Below are 17,704 nucleotides of genomic sequence, written 5' to 3'. Positions count from 1 at the left end.
ATTCACGTTCGATAGCTCGCCTTCGTCCAACTCGAGACCTTCTAGATCAGCGCCGCACTATACTTTTTGTATTCTTGTATTCCCATACATCTCCATCGGCTCCTCGTGGCCTCCGGGACGAAATTCGCAACCGGCTTCCGAGCAGAGACACGCCACAGGCTCGATAGAACATTCCAAAAGGCTTTCTGTTACATTTCGAAATTCGTCAGTTTTAACGATGGAAGGCCAGGATGAGCCATCACGGGGGACAACTGGGCTGACTGTCCAGGCCCGGCTGAGGTCTCGAAGGAAGCCATGGCTTGAAGAATCTCATGCAATGGCGTTGGCGAGCCACGCGAGTTGCGTGCGCAAGATTCGGCCGCGGAGAAATTGGCAATAAATTGGACCGTATGACAAGACGTGACAGACGAGAAGAGAGAGAAAGAGAGAGAAATATGGAGAGAGAGAGAGACACACACACACACTTGGCGGGTGAGGCCCAATGGTCTCGTGATGCATCCACGCCTAACGACGAATGGGAGACATTTCACGAACTGGTGGGTGTGAATTGCCTCACTCAGCACCGGCTAAGTAGTGGTCCGGAGGATACATTCCTTTGCAGTTTGCAGACTTACGCCCAACTGCGACTCTGAAGTCCCAACGATTCGTGGAAGTCAGCTGCAGTCAGCCGTCAGTTGTACCCATTAGCCAACTTTGTGTCATTTCCTGCGTATATTGTCGCGGATCGTGATCTACAGATAACTACTCAATCGGTGCCGTACGTCTGTGTACTCCGATGGATCGGTACCGTGTAACTGGTCCTTGGGCCGAGTTTTGGGAGAAAGAGAGTGAGGGAATAGAACAAACACAACACCAGACAGACCCCTACCTCATCGACGACTTGGAGCCGTTTGTTTGGGAAAAGGTTGACTTGAGGGGGAAACGGCCGTGCATGTTGTAAGTGAGAAGTGAGAGATTCCCAAACTCAGCCTCCCCACCAACACCAACACTCGGCCAGCTCATAACATCGGTCCCGAAGACCGCCCTCCATGTCAGATGGCATCGCAGCGCTAGGACGCTCTCATCGCCGTCATCCCCCACTTTCGTACAAAGTCCATGCCCGTTTACTGCTTGCTGCTCCCTCTTCGTGTGGGAAATCCCCATGCTTCGTAAACATTCGTACACGAGAGTGTTGACATTGCGGTGGCTTTTGGAACCACCATAACCAAGTTGCCCCTTGATTGGGGGGCTGAACAACATTTCTCGACCCCCTTGCCAATGGATCCAGCCATTCAGCAAGTGAGTTGCACCAGCCTGCCTGAGACAGCATGTACTACCCTCCTCACAACATAGTGGGTTGTGATGTATTGCCTCGAGCACGAGGTTGACTGATGTGCCATCATCCTGTTGGAGGAAAAGGCGGCCCATGTGGCTGCTCAGAAGGAAGGGGAACCGGTGTGTCCAATATCAGACGGGGGGGTGATGCAAGCCAAAAACCTGGGAAGATGAGCGTCCACGGCAGGGCTCAGCTCTCTCTGGCACTAAGTCGTCCTAACATTCAGAGTTTTGTTGTCTTAATTCCTTTGTTTGAGGTTTTTCGAGTATTATAAAGTTGGAGGGTTCGTCCACTCTTTTTGTTTTTGGCTTTCCCGTCTGGAGATCATCACAACCACACTGGCGCTTAAACTTAGTCATTCGCTTGGATGCCGATGCCGCCATCATCAATTTTCACTCAAAGACTCCACTCTGACTCGCACTTGGAATAACACCGATCTACAGATGCACTAAGACTTTACCTTATTCTCACTTCTATGCTTTAAGCCTCTTTGGGTCTGCACCCTCAAAGTCTTGGGGAGAAACGAAGAAGTATTCGACTTCGCACGGGTCGATATCCCAGTTTTACCAAATTTCAACTTACATTACATATACACTCACACACAACACAATGGCGTGCCCATTCCTTCAAGGCACACTCGCCCAGCCGCCGCGGCAAATCTCAGCGGAACAAGAATTCGCCAACATTCGCTCACAATACCCTTCTCTCTCTTCAACGGGCTGCACAACAAAGTTTTGCCAATCGGGTCGGATGACGCACATGGACGAGGAGCGCGTCGGCCGGAATCAGTCATACACTCAAGTCCGCGAGGATGCGCTCGACTTTCTCCAGCAAATGTACAAGGACGGTCTCATTGACACGGAGCAACTTCACCACCGGGCACACGAGGTCCTTCAGGAGATTCAAAAGAATTCGACAGAGGGCAAGTTCACAACGGCGTCCGAATGCGGAGCGGAGGCGCCACCGGCAGCAACGGTTGGCTTGGTGGGTGGCCTGTGGACGCAGACTTTTGAGGAACTCGAGTTCGGTCTCCGGACGGCTTGGAAGCATGCTCGGAAATGCATTATGCGATCAGAGTATAGCAACTTGAGGTATGAGAAAAGCTTCAAGTCTGATAACGAGTTGTTTACTAATAGTTGTTGGCAGGCTATGCGACCTGAGACATGTCCGGACAAGCAAAAAGATGGCCGAGACTCTCATTGAGAACTTGAGAGTGGCCTACAACTCGGGTGAAATCAACCCGACAGTCTTCGTCTTCCCTCCCAGAGACATTGACAGCCGCGGTCCCATGATCTGGAACTCACAACTCTTATCCTTTGCAGGGGTAAGTCTTTCTCCCCCTTATGTGAGAAACAAGCATTGACTAACACACGACAAAAGTACCAACAATCAAACGGCACAATCCTCGGAGACCCCGCCAACGTCGAACTCACAAACGCCATCATCGAACTCGGCTGGACACCGCCGCGCTTCCGCTCACAATGGGATCTGCTCCCTCTCGTCACCATGGCCGAGGGAGAAGAACCCGTCATCACCGAGCTCCCCAAGGACGCATTCCCTCTGGTGCATATCCGCCATCCCAAGCACCCCGAGCTCGAGACCCTTGGCCTGCGTTGGGTTCCTGCGCCGGCACTCAGCCGTCTTGGCTTCAGCATCGGCGGCGTGCAATACACCGCGGCGCCCTTTATTGGATGGTGAGTTTGGCATGTCTTGCTGTCAATAACAACAACCACTGACAAAGCAACCGCAGGTTCATGGATGCCGAGATTGGTGTTCGTAACCTCGCAGATTCGTTCCGCTTCAACGCGCTTCCGCAGGTCGCTAAAGCCATTGGCTTGGTCGATGGCGATGTAGATGACCTCCCAGACTACGAGCGTCTGGCGGTGTTGGTAAGCCTATCTTGCATGTTCATCGCATTGAGAATGCATCCGCTAACAGTCACATCACAGTCCCGCGCGCAGCTCGAGCTCAACTACGCCACATACTGGTCCTTCGCTCAGGCGGGCGTCAGAATGTCAGATTCCCTTGGCGCGGCCGAGCAATTCGCCCAGTTCGATGACGAGCATCTCATGAACAACGGCTTCCGTCTCCCTTCTGACCCGTACTGGCTGGCACCGCCCCAAGGTTCCATCATTCCCATCTGGCATCGCGGCGGCTCGCCAAACTACCAACCGAAGCCCTTGATCTGCCGCCACGCCCAAGATCCCATCAAGGCCTGGCGCCGGCAACGACTCACCCGCCCCGCGCGGCCTTCTCACCACTACTCCTCGGACACGAAGCTCAACATCTCCATCCCCGTGGTGCCGTCCATCTCCCTCACCAGGCCCGTTACGCCAGTCTCCCCCTTCGGCACCGCCTCCTCCCCGTCACACTTCCTCCCCATTCCTCCGCCCTCGCAGCAGCAGCAGCAGCAGCAGTTCGTCAGGCCCACCACGCCCCTGACGCCGTTGAGCCCCCGGGGGCCCGGGCGCAGGATCTACATTGGCTTCTGCAGCTCGGGCAACGTCGCGATCAAGCTTTGCAAGAGGCTGTGCGCGCAGCTGCAGCACGCGTGCGACATCAACCCCAAGTTGGGGTCCGTCGTGGTGCCGTGCACGCTCAACGCCCTGCCCATTTCCATGGTCGAGCCCGATGACGTGCTGGTCGTCGTCGCCAGCACGACGGGTCGCGGTGAGATTCCGCAGAACGGCAAGGCCTTTGCCGACGCGCTGGCGAGGAACCCCAAGGCCATCTCGTGCCAGTATGCCATCTTTGCGAATGGGTCGCTGGAGTACGCCGATACCTACAACCAGGCTGCCATGGACATTGAGGAGCTTCTGAGCAAAGGAGACGCCCAGAGACTCATTGGCATGCGCGAGGCCGACACCGCGACAGAGAACCCCCCTTGGTCCGTCCTCGGCCAGTTCTTCGATCAGGTTCTCGCGGGGCTCCAAAAGTCGAGCCCGCCACAAGACGAGAGCAACACAAGTGACGTGCAGCGGACCGCTCGCCCGGTCAGACCTTTTGACACCCGTCCGTGGTTTCAGGCCAAAGTCGTCGGACAACCTGTCCTAGGCACCGCCGCGGACGGCATGAAGAGGGTCACCCTCGACCTGGGCGACCGCGAGTACCCCACCATGGGCAGCGTCTGGATTCTGCCGCCAAACTCCCAGAACAAGGTGTCTCGCGTTCTGGGCGCTCTCGGCGTGCAGGCTGACGAGCGGCTGAGTCTTCCCGGTGAGCCTACCGTGGGAGAATTCTTCCAGCGGTTTGCGGACTTGGACCAGCCTTTCAAGTCTACGCAGTGGGCTGAGTGGCTGTCTCTTCCCCAGCCCGAGACTCTGGCCAAGGTCCCCATTGAGAATGTGGTTCACCAGATTCCTGCGAACTGGAGGCAGGTCGTGACGCTGGATGCGCTGTGCAACGCGATGCCGACGATCCAGCCGAGGGAATACTCCATTGCCTCTGATGGATCAAGGACGAAGCAAAAGAATGGAAACACCATGGACCTTTTGGTACAGCACCACCCCAACGGCAAGTTCTCGGACAAGTACCTCAACTGCTTCGAGACCCTTGGTGCCGCGACCTGCAAGATCCGTCCTTCGTCGCACCTGCAGGCCATGGCCGAGAACCAGGACAAACCGATGATCATCTTCACCACCGGCTCCGGCATGGCTCCCGTCCGCGGACTCCTACAGAGCCGTCTCCGGCGTCTTCGATCATCGGGCGACAAATCTGCCAAGGGTCCCGCGATCAGCCTCTTCGCCGGCTTCAAGGCGGCAGATGAGTCTCTTGTGCGGGAAGCGGTGCAGGAAGCAAGCGAAGCCGGCATCCTCGACATCTGTATGCTGACGGGGAGTAACAAGGAGAAGAGGAGGGCACAGGACGCGATGCTGGAAGCTGGCGTTCGAGAGAAGCTAGTCAAGAGCATCGAGGATTGTGCTCTTGTATTTGCGTGCGCTAGGCCGAGGGCCGTTGATGATTTCTTGAATAATTTGAGCGAGGCGTTGGGTCGGGATGCTAGGGAGGTGTTGGGCGATCGTTTTGTTGCTGATGTTTACCAGCCTGCTACTTGAGGCTTTTTTTTCCTTTTTTCATGTTTTCTCCCTTTTCTTTCATATTCTCTTTCTTGTCTCATTGCATGCGCATTATAGATTTAGACGGCGGATTGGATTGATTCAAAAGCGAGGCGTTGGCGGATTTCATAATTGTTTCAAGATGAGATCGAGGGTGAAGATACCTTGCAGAAGCAATTCATGAGAAGCAATATCAAATTTCAACTTACACGATACAAAAAACCTTGCCTTCATATGCTGCTGTACACGTTATGGTTAACCCTTATATGCACTACTAGCCTTCCTGATGTCCATCTGAGTGCAATAGTGACAAGTCTTCGGATGTCTAATCTCGACGCGATGGAAACCAGGAAATTAAGTCCGATACATCTTGCCCAATTGACGCTTTTGCTCCTATCTATGTCTTGCTTCCTCCCGAGTAACATCACCGCATCACTTATTCTTGTCAAACTTTCATTGCGGAGAAATGCGTTTGGTTTACAGCCTTCTGGCAGCTTCATTACTGTTGTACATCAAGATCATAACAACCATACAATGCCTGATATCGCTATCCTTCCAGAATCCATAACCAAGAAAAAGTCCAAATTCAACTCCAAAATCCTCACCCTTTACCGAGGGTTCTCCGCCTCAGCAGAAGCCTGCACCACACTCTCAGGCGCGATGTTCCCCTCCGCAGAGATGCTATCCGGCACACTCTCAGGAACATAGTAATCCGACCCCCTAAACTTCTCCCCACCAACGCCAGGCGCCTTCGCGCCCACATTATTCCTCACCGCGCCCTCCCCTTGCAGCAGGATATCATCCTTCTGATCCTGCGTGCCAAGCGAAGAAATCTTCTTGGCAGGAACGACGTCGTCGTCGTTGTCGGCAGGGTTCTTGGGCGGCTGCTCGGGCTTGTAGGAGACGTTGTTGATCGGGTCGCCTTGTACAGTCACCTTGGCGCCGGGGAACCGGTTTTCCGTCTGGATGTTGGAGACGCCTGCGTCGTCGTTGCCCTGGGGGCGGGCGGCGCCCGTTTTGGATTGGTATGTGTTCATGTCGAGCTGGGCCTGGGCGGCGGTCTCCATGAGCTGGTCCTTTGAGGGTGCCATTTTGGATGTTGGAGTAGTTGTAGGAATGGTTTGAGTCGTGGGTTGAATGTTGGGTATAAGTGGAATTGATGATAACTTGAATATAAGTTGTTTGATGTCTGTGGCTGATGGGTTTGCTTGATATTGCAATGATGGGAATGCTTTCGATAGCTCGGAAGCATCGATTTATGTAGTCCTCGTCAACTCTCATTCAACCTCGCCATCTGAAGTCAACCCTGGCGACGTCATCTTCATCATCTCACGCATCACTGTGCGATGAAATCACCACACCCGCCAAAATGTGGTGCTGGTGGGGACCGTTTTATCTCATCGACACACATCGAACTGCCCAGATGTCACGCCGCAACCATATTATCGTGCAAACCTCCATAGACCCTCAATGCAACCATGTTTGAGATGGAAAATTGATGGATTTGACGTACAAGTGATATCAGTGCCCCCAAAAGCTTTGCTGTGTGATCGGCGGCGCACGCAAAATGGTTCTCCGTGAGCATCCGGTCGTGGGATACTCCATTTGTTCGGACATTTTGCTCCGATAAGCATTGAGGCCCAGTGCCGGCCTGTCTAGAATTCCTTGGTAAGCTCATATCCAGCACACATCTCTTTGTTCACATCACATTGACCATTTTGAACTCCTCTCTCAAGTGAAGAACTAGGTATCATTTGACTCTGCGTTATAGCCCTGATTCCCAACTAAGGGTGGCCTATATTTCTTTTTTTTCAATTATTACCAGCACAGCGTGCTGTCACCATGACTTCGATGCACGCTGCGATGGTGGGAACATGTGAGTGCTCAACTGCATCCTGCAAATCCCATCCTAGGCTTGAAAATCTTGAACCACAAAATCCCTCCGATTCATCAACGCCGTGTTGCCGATGCTCATGGCTCGGCTCCTGGCTCATAACAGCCTAAACCTAACCGTCGGTGCCGCTGCTGCGGAAAGTGGCGCAAAGCGCAGCGTAATGATGGGTCAGATCAAGGACGTTCTGTGGGAGGCTGGTGGCTTGGATGATGCTTCTGATCTTGACTGCACCCTCATGCTCGATAAGCGTCCGGACTGTGTGGAGAAGCTCTGGTGAGAACTCCGAGTACCATCTGTACTGCCAGGTAACGAGACGAATGACTGATGCGACCGTCTCGCGAGTGTTTTTGCCTTCCTCAAAAACACGGAGGATGCCAGTCAAGGCCTTGGGGCTGAATCTTGCGGCGAGGCATGCTCTATAGGCCTCCACGGCTTCTTCTGGGTGTTGGAGTCTCTCTGCCAGAGAGCCTAAAATTTCCCACTCTTCGGCCGACTTCTTGTACTGCATGGATTGTGCGCGATACTGGGCCATCTGCGTGCGCCAGATCGTGTAGACGCGCAGGTCCTCATACAACACCATAAAGAGGCTATCAAGCCAGCGCTCGCAAAGCCGCTTATTGTTCAGCTTAGAGAGATGGTCGTCGGTCTGCGCACCCTGTTCAGTGTTAACATGACTTCAGCATAAGGAAAGGCTGAACACTTACGGGTTCTGCGTCGCCCTTCAGTTCACCCGGGTCAATCGCGTGAGTAGGCTTCTCCACAGCCTCACCCTCTGTCTGTCCATTTGGTGCCAAGGTCTCGGCAGTGGAATCGGTATCTGTCGGCTTTGCCTTCTTCTCCTCATCTCCATCCTCGTCGTCACTCTCTGAGTCCGATCGATCGCCGTTGGTCGTCGGGTCTGGGGTTCCACGAAGGCCGTCGGTGCTGGGGTTACGTTGAGGCTGCGAGGTTTCCTGCTTCTCGGAGCGGTACTCGTCCTCCATGACAAACACAGTGCTTCTGATCTTGAGTAGCTGATCCCATCCAATCTTGGAAGTCATCTCGGTTAGGATGCCGTAAGCCTGCTTGAAGGTTCCCTTATAAACCGAAGCACGGAGGTTCAGGAGACTAGCATCGACCTGCTCAGAGTATCTGGACTCGGGTTCGCTATCGATCTCGTCCAAGCGGGTCTCTGGAAGAGTTGGGAGGTGAACATCCTTCGGCTCGGGCATCTGAGGCGCGTCCTTATCCTGGTATGTGAACATGGGACAGGAGTTGAGAATGGTCAAGGCATTCTCCCAGTCCTCCATTGCCACGTAGACTTGCGCCAGTCTCGCCCATGTGCCGAATTCACTAGGAGCGGCAATGGTACTGCGGTCGGCACAGCCCAGGGCCAAGCGAAGCCTCTCTTCCTTCAATTCTGGCGTTGCGGCGGTCTGCGCCTTTCTGAGAAGGAACTCAGCCTGCGTGTCGAGCATGACGTAGTCCATCGGCGACTCTTTCAGTGCCTGGTGCAGGACCTTGACGCCTTGGACTTCCTCGTTGCCCATGAACAGGACCTTGGCCAAAAGGGAGGAAACCTCGATATTCTGGTCTCTGAGTTTCTCGAAGAGGTTAATGCCGGAAGCATGGCGTCCGGTGGTCTGGAAGTACTTCAAGAGGCCTGCGGTCAAATGGTTTGAGACATTGTTCGGCACTTGAACGACAGAGTCTGAACCCAGCTGCCAGCCTACGATACCATTAGCTCGGAAATTCTCGCGTGCTCTTAAGAGTGTATGCATACCTCGGAAGAAGAGCTGCTCGGCGGCACCAAGGAAGCGGTGTTCGGTCTCGGTGTTGGTAACAGGGTTGTATCTGCGCACACCCATAATCTTCCGAATTGTCTCTCCGCTACCGTCATCGGCGTAGGAGTAGGCTCGGAGGACGCTGCAGAGGTAGGTCTCCAACCACAAGTCATCCGTCGCCTTCCGCTTCTCGCCTCGTTCGTCCACGCAGTAGCTTTCGACGGTTCCAGGGATGGTTACATGGACTCGCATGTCGAGTCGGGAGAAGGCATTGTAACAGCTAGCAGTGGATTAGCTACTTGAACTTGAGCTCAATCTGGAAGAAGTCCACATACCAGTAGAGACCTTCCGAGATTTTTGTTTGCACAGCCTGACCATGCTCGCGGTATGTCAGGGTGTTGATGTAGGCAGCAAGACTGGCCGAGGAGGAAGCGTCGACACCGGTGACGTGGTGGTAGACTCCGATCTACGAGAGGATGCTGATTAGCACAGGTATAGGTTGGTCGGATATGAATGATCATGTACCTGCTTGCCAGGGTTTCTCGTGGCCTGCTTCAGGAGATGGACAAGGTCGGGAGGGCCTAGCTCGCGAAGGGAGATGAGGGACTCGGTTCGGGCTTCAATTGATTCAGAGAGAATCTCCTCGGTAAGCCTGCCAAATGGATTAGAATAAGAAGCAGTGGAGGGATGGAAGGAGGATGGTAGACTTACTCGGGCACAGCCGGCGCAACCATTGCAGCGGTTGTTGCGTGTCAAGCTTTGACGGCGCGCAATGTGGAAGCGATGTTCTCGATGAGGATGGACTGGATACGGTGTTATGAGCTAGCGATTCGATGCATGTGTGCGCGCAGGAGAAGGCGCTTATGAGCGATTCTGGCCCGCACGCTCGAAAGGATGGCTGGGAGTAGAGGGATGAATGTGTTGGTGATCGGAGGCGGTTCGAGGTGTGGTCGGTGAGATTGACGAGGGATGGAGGATTGAAGGGCCCAGCTTGTGCAAGGTGGAATTGGAGGTGGGATTGCGGCGTGCGGCGTGCGGCGTGAATGGGACACTCTGGGAAGGAAGCACGGGAGGTAAGGTAAGGTAGTGACAGCAGGCGCTGCGGGCAAGCTTGGACTGCACGACTTTCTGTATTCGTACCTACCTGATGTACTCCGTACCTGATGTGTGCCAGGAGTCCAGGACTAGGAACCTGCTGCCAGCTTGGAACACCTCAATATTGATTGACGTTGTGCAAGTGACAGGGAGTTGAGTTCTGTCATTGGCAGGGGACAGACGGGATGGAGAGCAGATGGAGCTGCTTTGCTGGAGGTGATTGACAGGGCCGGCCGCCAAAGAGCCACGATTTAATTACGGATAGACCACGGGCGCTTTTCCAAGCCAAGTTCCATTCGACGGCCGGCGGGACTCAAACGTAGCCGGGGCCTGGACCGAGTGGGTCCAACGCATATGTACATAGTAGGGTAGTTTGCCGCATTGCCATGTTCCTGAGGTGCCAGCTTGTATCGAGTTGAGTCCTTACGTAAGACATCTTGCTAGAAATGGCTGCACGGACACTCGAATAACCTAACCCCTGGGCCTTGGGTCTCATTGTCCTGTACTCCGTACGGTCACAGAGTAGGTACTAACACTACAGACCAAGGTACAGAGTGAGGTAAGGTACCTTGAGGTGTCGCTACCAGCCTATCAGGGAGTCTGCAGTTGGATGCCGGGAGCTGACCCTGGGCAAGAGTCTGACGCGAAAGCTGCAAGTGCCCTGTGAGCCAGGAATCCATAGCTGTACCTGGATAGGTCTGGAGCAATGCGATACGTACCGACAGCTACGGAGTACAAGCAACCAATTTAACGTTCCTGAACTCTGGTCGCGTCAGTCCTCGCAGCCACGCGCATCGATTTTCCCCCAAGGTCATTATGGCTGCGCATTCGCCCTGAACCACATCGTCTTGAACATCCCACGTCATTATATAAAGTAGAGCGCCGTTTCAATCAACCCGGTCGCAAGACCCTACCGACAACATGGTTCGTCTATCGAATGTCATTCACGATTCGCCCTTGCGACCAAAGCTAATATCAGCACCCAGCCGGCCTTCCAAGCCATCAACGTCGAAGCCGAGGAGAACTCCGATGATGAGGTCGACACCACCCGCGAGCTTCATGTACGCGCCAATTATTCGCCCCGATATCCCGATCAATACTAATCTCCTTCCCAGGTCGACGAGGCCCTCAAACGCTTCCAAAATGCCCTGAAGCTGCATGCTCAAGGCCCTCGATTCTTCGACGAAGCCTCCGACGCCTACGACGATCTCTTCAAGTCCGAAATCTTCAAATACCCCGAGGCTTCCACCGAGTACGACAGAGCAGAAAGACAACCAGATCAGTTATTAGCCGATTCCGCTCTCGCCGGCAGCCTAGACCTCCAATCCACCGATGTTGATACCACTGGCAGCAGTCTTCCCCAGGCTTTCTTCCTCGCATACAAGAATCGCGGTCAATTTCTCCTTGATCGCACCCGCCACGCCGCCCGAACCTCTGGAAACGATGCGTCTTCTTACTTCGAGAAGGATGATGCCCTCCAAAACATGCACAGCGCTCTGGTCGACTTCAATGCCGCCCTTGACCGTGATCCGTCTGATGCCGAGTTGTGGCGCCGCACGGCTCGTGTTGCTGCTTCTTTGAAGAGTTCAAGGATCAACAGATACTGCCTCGAAGCTGCTATCGAACTCGACGATGATCCCGCCGTTCTCGAGGTTGAGCCGCCATCTTTGGCAGAAGGATTCGCCGGTCAACAACTCAAGGACCAACTACAAGCCCTGTCGGACGAGGTCGCCTTGTCTCACCCCATCATGGGCCCTTGGGTAAAAAGAGACATGCCCGACTTCATCAAACGACATATCGACCCAATCCCGTATTTGCCGAATCCGATCAAAGAGACTGGGTCCGCTCGCACCAATGTCGAGGAAGTGGGCATCACCCGTCTCACCGTAGCGGTCCCGACTGCATCTTGGGCTGATTTGGGTATGGCACTTGTGCAGTTCATACTCGAAAAGGGTCAGACCAGCCGCGGCATCGTCATTGAGCTTCCTGAAACGGATGACGACGAAGACGTTGTCATGGAAAGTCAACCGGAGCAGGATGCTCAACCCAACGGTTCGGACGGCAAAGATAAGGACGAGAACTCAGTACAGGAGGACAAGCAGGGAACTACGGAAAAGACAGAGAGTGTTGAGCCCGTTCCGAGGGAAACTCATAAACCTGCTGAGAGCACTCGCAAGGGTCGAAGCGCCTCCCAGCCCTCTCGAAAGCGATCACATTCAGCAGCTGGCGTTCCCGAGGGCCAAGAGGAGGAGAGCCTCGTCGAAAAAAGGAGCAAGCGGATTAGGAGACGAGAGACTGCAGCCGCGGAGGAGGTTCCGGACCCAAGCGCCGTCCTTGCGTCTCAGCTGGCCCCTTACCAAGCCACTGACCAAAACTTGTTCCAAGCCACCAAGAACATGCTGGAAAACATTGGAGTCACAAACCAGGACACTCTAGACCGGATCAGCGAGGTGTTGGATTCGCTTGCGGCAGAAGAACGGGGCGCTTCCATCAAGAACCAAGCAACCATGGATCTTCGCAATGCGATCGTTTCTTTCAGTGAGGAGAATGCGAAGATCTTGCTCAACAAACAGGCACAGGCGTCTCTGAGCCTATCATCTTTTCTCGAACATGCCAAGGGGGGGTCTCAAAAGATGTCAATCATACCACCCTTCAAGGACACCCAGGGCATCACTGCTTTTGTAAAGCGAGTGAACTCTTCCTGGATGACCGCGCAAGACGTTGCGTACGAATGGATCAAGACAATATGTCCCAGCTATCTCCAAACGAAATGGTCAGATGCCTTGAAGACAGCCGTCGTCCAGGTCATTAGTAGATTCGACCAGGATATCCTTCAAGCCATCAACTACGACCTCGACCGCGCGAGACAATCAGATGACGCAAACAAGGAATTTGGTTTTGTCAAAAATATCGTCGAGATGCTCTTTGAGATCCATCTTGACGTGTATGAGAGAATTACCAACCCCAATAGTGTCGTTGACTACAGCATCCGCGTTGAAGCCAGAGGTCGCTTGGGTCGGTGGCTAGACATGGCTTCAGCTTTGCTACGGGATGCCGCAGAAGAAGGCAACGAAAATCTGACTGGCCGCTTTCTCTGGGCTGCCATCTTTTCGACGACTCTTACGGAGAACGCGTCAAGAGAGTACATCCTGCAATGCTGGACGAGTTTGCGAGATTTCCTTGCAGAAAGTGAGATCGATCAACTGTTCCTTCCGAATAATCCGGTGATACCCGAAATTTCGGAGGCGGCGGCCGATAGAGAAATTTCTAAACTGACCACTATGGATTTCTTCCTCGGCCTCTTCCAGGACAATGTTAGCGATCCAGTCGCTGTCATTGATAACCTCGAGCCCGTTCTGAATCCGGGGTCTGTTTACGTTACCCTGCCATTCGAAGATTCGGCGGAAGATGGAGAGGAGTCGTCTAGCCGCTCCAAGACGAGGAAAGTGCCCATCAAGGAGTGTGCCAGTCAGAGCCTCCAGGATCTTTGGAGGTTTCTGCTGGGAACTAGCACGGAATTGCGACTTTTCCTCTGGACACGGCTTAGCGACGCGTACGCCAGTATTAAGTATTCGACAAAACAGTTCTCATGCCAGCTCAAAGCTATTGAGATGCTCACGGCGGACTTGGAAAGCGACAGTTATCTAAAGAACGCCCCAGAAACGAGACCGCCGTTAGTGTTGAAGATGCTCAAATCGCTAGATGATCTTCTGATCACTGCACTTTCTTTGGCTCTGAATGACAGCTCAGCTTACGACATCGTCGACGAAGACCATCTGAAGTCAACATCGGCTGCTCTCATCAAATTGAGCTGCATGCTTCATGTATCGGCGATGCACGAGGACGAGATTCGCATCGGTATGACACGTGTGCCGCCGAGTAGTCCCTCATTCCAGCCGTTCCTCAACAAGCTACGTGAAATTCAAGTTCGCGTATGGTGCCTCCAGTACACGGTCGTCAAGGTCGGCGTAAACCAAAACGGAACAATATTCCCCAACCCTGAAATGGAGTTGGCAGACTTCTTGTCTGCGATTCATCAGGTAATTGGGCTCAGGAAATGTTGTAAAGCATCAAACAAGATCTTCTTGAAGATGATGCGCGTGGAGTTGCTCAAGTTCAAGAAGATTGAAAATTGGGAAGACTATCTTGGGCAGGTGCTTTACGACCTCCACGGTCTCAAACTTGGTGTTGGGGCTGGAGAGGTTCAGGACCATGGCTGCCCCCCGGAGAAGCTCGAAAAGCGCAATGCTATGCAGCTTGTGGACAAGATTACGGTACTGGCAAGGAGAATGCCCCGAAAGGACCTCCTCAAGTCAGACCTCAAGACGACCATCGAGCACATGCAAGGAGCTATTGGGCAAACAAAGTCGACGCCTCAGATGATTCACAACCTGAGGAACTTTACCGAGTACCTGAAGCGGCCGATCCACCCCCTTCGGCTCTATCAAGCCATCACCGGCGGTGTCCAGTTGGATGTCGTTGCTGTAAACACTCCCGAAAGCGCCTTAGCCAGGCATGGCTGGTTCTTCCTCCTAGGCATGATCGCCCTGACGAGGTTTAAGCAGGTGGATTTGAGCAAGCGGCAAACACCTGGTGCTACTGACGACTTGCGACTTGCGGCCACTTTCTTGCGGCTCCAACTTCAGTTCACCCCAGATAAGTGGGATGCCTGGTTCCGCCTAGCCGAGTGCTTCGACTACGAACTCGATGAAGCTGTTTTGTGGTCAGCCGACAAAATGAACAAGGAACGCGGCGAGTTGCTCAAGTTCCAACGGAATTCGATCCACTGCTATACGCTTGCGTTGTCCAATTCTTGGGAGGCAGAAATCGATGACGAGGATGAGGATCCTCTCTACGAGCTTTACCATAACTTTGCGATGCGCCTGTACGCATCCAGCCGCGAGCCTCTCGCTATGGAACCCTTCCAACATGCAGACCAAGAGAGATTCTTCATCGAGAGTGAGGGAAACGGAACCTTCCAGAGGGTCCTTCACGACCAGATGCAGGACTACAAAGTTTGGAAATACGCAGCTGGCTTGTTCAAACGGGCCATGAGGCGTAAACCAATGGACTGGAGGTAAGTTGGCCTTGACAATTGCGCCGAGCATTGGCTAACTTTACACAGAAACCCATATATGCTTACGAAATGTCTTTGGAAAATGTACCAAAAGCCCATCGATCAGCTTAGCCAAAAGGACCGGGAGACCCGCCCATCCCTTGAGTACTTGATATCAGCCCTCGAGCACGCAGTCGAGGTTGTTTCGGCGGTGCCCAAATCGCGGCATAGCGATCCCATTCTAGAACCGCACTACAAGATCGTCTCGATAGTGTTTAAACTGGTTGTTCGAGGCGAGTTAAAGCCACAAGAAGGCGCAGATATTTTGTCTAGGCAACCCTTTGGCATGGAACTCGGAGATGGTATCACTCTCGACGATAACGAAGATTGGGAGGAATACGTGATCCGAAATCTGCATCACCTACGGGACAAGGATAAGTCTAATTGGCAGCACCGTATCATCATGCGTCATGCCCGACTGCTTTTCGATGAGGATGGCGAATCGCCTGAGCTTGTGCAAGCCAAGGCAGCCTTCAACGTCCTTCGAGAGTCCATGTTTACCAAGACAATGGTAATGAATGTCTGGAAGTGCGACGCGGAGCGTTCTGGACGACACCACGTCTATACGTCCCAGTACATTCGTTTCATGGTAAAGATTTTGGTGGTCATGAACGACAGAGTGAACTTGGAAATGGTCCTCCGGCGTCTTCGGAAGAAGGGCGCCGACTTTTACCACTTTGGCGACTTGTGGCAAATGTGCTCTATGGCCTACCTTAGACTATTGCGGCAGGGCTTCCAAATTGCTCCCACGTTGGAAGACGCTTTCAAGTCGACTTCGATGGAAGAACTGGAAATTATGGCAGATCGGATTACAGAATGGGCTGGAGGTCCAGCAACGGACATTCCTGCCTTCAACTGCCTGAAGGAGACGATCGAGTTGAAGAAGCTCAACGGCGGTCTCATGAAGGCTGGGGCGATTGACGACCTTATCAACGACTGTTACGCCATCATTTACCAGGAGATTGGTCCTTCGCTGCCCGGCCCTGAACCCCACGAAGTTCTCGAGGCGCGCGCGAGGGCTCGTGCCAGGGAAGAAGCCGATGGAGGCACCGAGCTCAAGCCATCTACTTCCTTGGGCAATCTATTGAACCCATCATCAGCGCAAGACTCGGGGGCCAATGGCGAAGGTGACAAGACGGCATCAGCACTCGAGGCAGCCCCGAGGCGCAGAGCGGGCGTTCGCCGGCCTGACATCATTCGCAAGGCGGAACAGGCGTTTGCCCGGTACGGTGAAGCGCCGAAACCTTCAGTGGCTCCCTCCAAGTCTCGTGTGGGTTCGGTTTCGAGTGGCAGAAACGGAACGCATACCCCCGCTGGAGACGCCGGGGAGCGCAGTGACACTGAGGAGCTCAACGAAGGAGACACAGTCGAAGAGGGCGAGGATACGGAGATGAAGGACGACACTGCCATGGACGTCGATGAAGGGGACGAGACGCGTGCACAGGCCACGGCAGCATCTAGTCCGCGGGGTAGCATTCACGATTCCGCGGATGACGAGAGTGAACTTAGCGATGTTCCAGACGACTGGGACGAGCAGCCGCCTCCTTCGCTCATGTTCCCTAATCTCAGGAAGAGCGTGGATTCCGGTCGGGCCGAAGAGACGAATAACTCTAGTGACGGTGATGACGAAGAGGGAGAAGAAGGCGAAGAAGAGGAGGAGGAGGAGGAGGAAGAGGAAGAAGAGGGTGACGGCGAAGAGGCCGAAGAAGGTGAGGAGGCTGAGGAGGGCGATGAAGGCGAAGAGGGTGAGGAAGGCGAGGAGGTCGAGGAGGGCGATGAAGGCGAGGAGGTCGAGGAGGGCGATGAAGGCGAGGAGGTTGAAGAAGGCGAAGAAGGTGAAGAGGGTGAAGAGGGTGATGAAGGTGAGGAAGGTGATGAAGGGGAGGAGGGCGAGGAGGGTGAAGAGGGCGAAGAGGGCGAAGAGGGCGAAGAGGGCGAAGAGGGTGAAGAAGTTGAGGAAGGTGATGGTGAGGAAACTGAAGAAGCTGACGAGGACGAAGAGGCTGAAGATGGAGAGGAAGCTGAGGAGGCTGACGAGGCTGAAGATGACGAGGAAGGTGAGGAGGGCGAAGGCGATGGTGAGGAGGAAGAGGAAGAAGAGGGAGAGGAAGACGAAGACGAGGATGCGTAGAACTCTCGACAGTCTTCAGAGACCTTGACGGCCTTGGGGTTCTAGTTTCTTGGTGGGACGGCGTTGTTTGTCATGGTGTTTTCTCTCTGACCATGGATAATGACGTGCCGACTGGGTTGTGTCAAGGTGTGAGTGTTATGCATTCAGTTCCATAGTAGCAACTGCGATTCATGAGAAGCACAGTCATAGGCGTATAGAATATTATATAAAATAGATGCTCACAGTTGATTTTGAACAGCTCCAGCATCCTCATCCCATATTCCAACAACACTTTGAGATTCTCTCTCTTGCGTATTCGACATCAAACTTCCCTCGAGCTCTACAAGACAATAAGC

The 17,704-nt window shown here is 53.7% G+C and overlaps 5 protein-coding genes across 5 annotated transcripts; 2 read left to right on the top strand and 3 right to left on the bottom strand.

Moving 5' to 3' along the window:
* Positions 1 to 864: 864 nt before the first annotated feature.
* Positions 865 to 1,667, bottom strand: BDP55DRAFT_715139 (uncharacterized protein; the record flags this gene model as incomplete). Its single annotated transcript, XM_060578291.1, has 1 exon — positions 865 to 1,667. The coding sequence occupies exon 1, from the start codon at positions 1,405 to 1,407 to the stop codon at positions 865 to 867; it is 543 nt and encodes a 180-aa protein (XP_060429917.1). The 5' UTR covers positions 1,408 to 1,667.
* A 257-nt stretch (positions 1,668 to 1,924) lies between these two features.
* BDP55DRAFT_728274 (nitric oxide synthase) lies at positions 1,925 to 5,370 on the top strand (the record flags this gene model as incomplete). The annotated part of the gene is made up of 5 exons (XM_060579416.1): positions 1,925 to 2,406; positions 2,462 to 2,639; positions 2,696 to 3,009; positions 3,066 to 3,204; positions 3,265 to 5,370. 5 exons carry the CDS (start codon positions 1,925 to 1,927, stop codon positions 5,368 to 5,370), a joined length of 3,219 nt encoding a protein of 1,072 aa, XP_060429916.1.
* Positions 5,371 to 5,594: 224 nt separating this feature from the next.
* BDP55DRAFT_117018 (uncharacterized protein) lies at positions 5,595 to 6,628 on the bottom strand. Its single transcript, XM_060565422.1, has one exon. The coding sequence runs from the start codon at positions 6,459 to 6,461 to the stop codon at positions 5,979 to 5,981; it is 483 nt and encodes a 160-aa protein (XP_060429915.1). The 5' UTR covers positions 6,462 to 6,628; the 3' UTR covers positions 5,595 to 5,978.
* Positions 6,629 to 7,376: 748 nt separating this feature from the next.
* On the bottom strand, positions 7,377 to 9,761 carry BDP55DRAFT_631613 (Chs5p-Arf1p-binding proteins-domain-containing protein; the record flags this gene model as incomplete). Its single annotated transcript, XM_060572307.1, has 5 exons — positions 7,377 to 7,919; positions 7,969 to 9,307; positions 9,363 to 9,493; positions 9,553 to 9,679; positions 9,739 to 9,761. 5 exons carry the CDS (start codon positions 9,759 to 9,761, stop codon positions 7,377 to 7,379), a joined length of 2,163 nt encoding a protein of 720 aa, XP_060429914.1.
* Positions 9,762 to 11,043: 1,282 nt separating this feature from the next.
* BDP55DRAFT_728271 (uncharacterized protein) lies at positions 11,044 to 17,369 on the top strand (the record flags this gene model as incomplete). The annotated part of the gene is made up of 4 exons (XM_060579415.1): positions 11,044 to 11,061; positions 11,109 to 11,183; positions 11,238 to 15,199; positions 15,248 to 17,369. The coding sequence occupies 4 exons, from the start codon at positions 11,044 to 11,046 to the stop codon at positions 17,367 to 17,369; spliced, it is 6,177 nt and encodes a 2,058-aa protein (XP_060429913.1).
* Between the last annotated feature and the right edge of the window lie 335 nt (positions 17,370 to 17,704).

This window comes from Colletotrichum godetiae (genome assembly GCF_030913485.1).
Source record: "Colletotrichum godetiae strain CBS 193.32 chromosome Unknown BDP55scaffold_19, whole genome shotgun sequence".
Classification (NCBI taxonomy): domain Eukaryota; kingdom Fungi; phylum Ascomycota; class Sordariomycetes; order Glomerellales; family Glomerellaceae; genus Colletotrichum; species Colletotrichum godetiae.
Note: the sequence above shows the minus strand (reverse complement) of the source record. Positions and strands in the feature narration are given on the sequence as shown.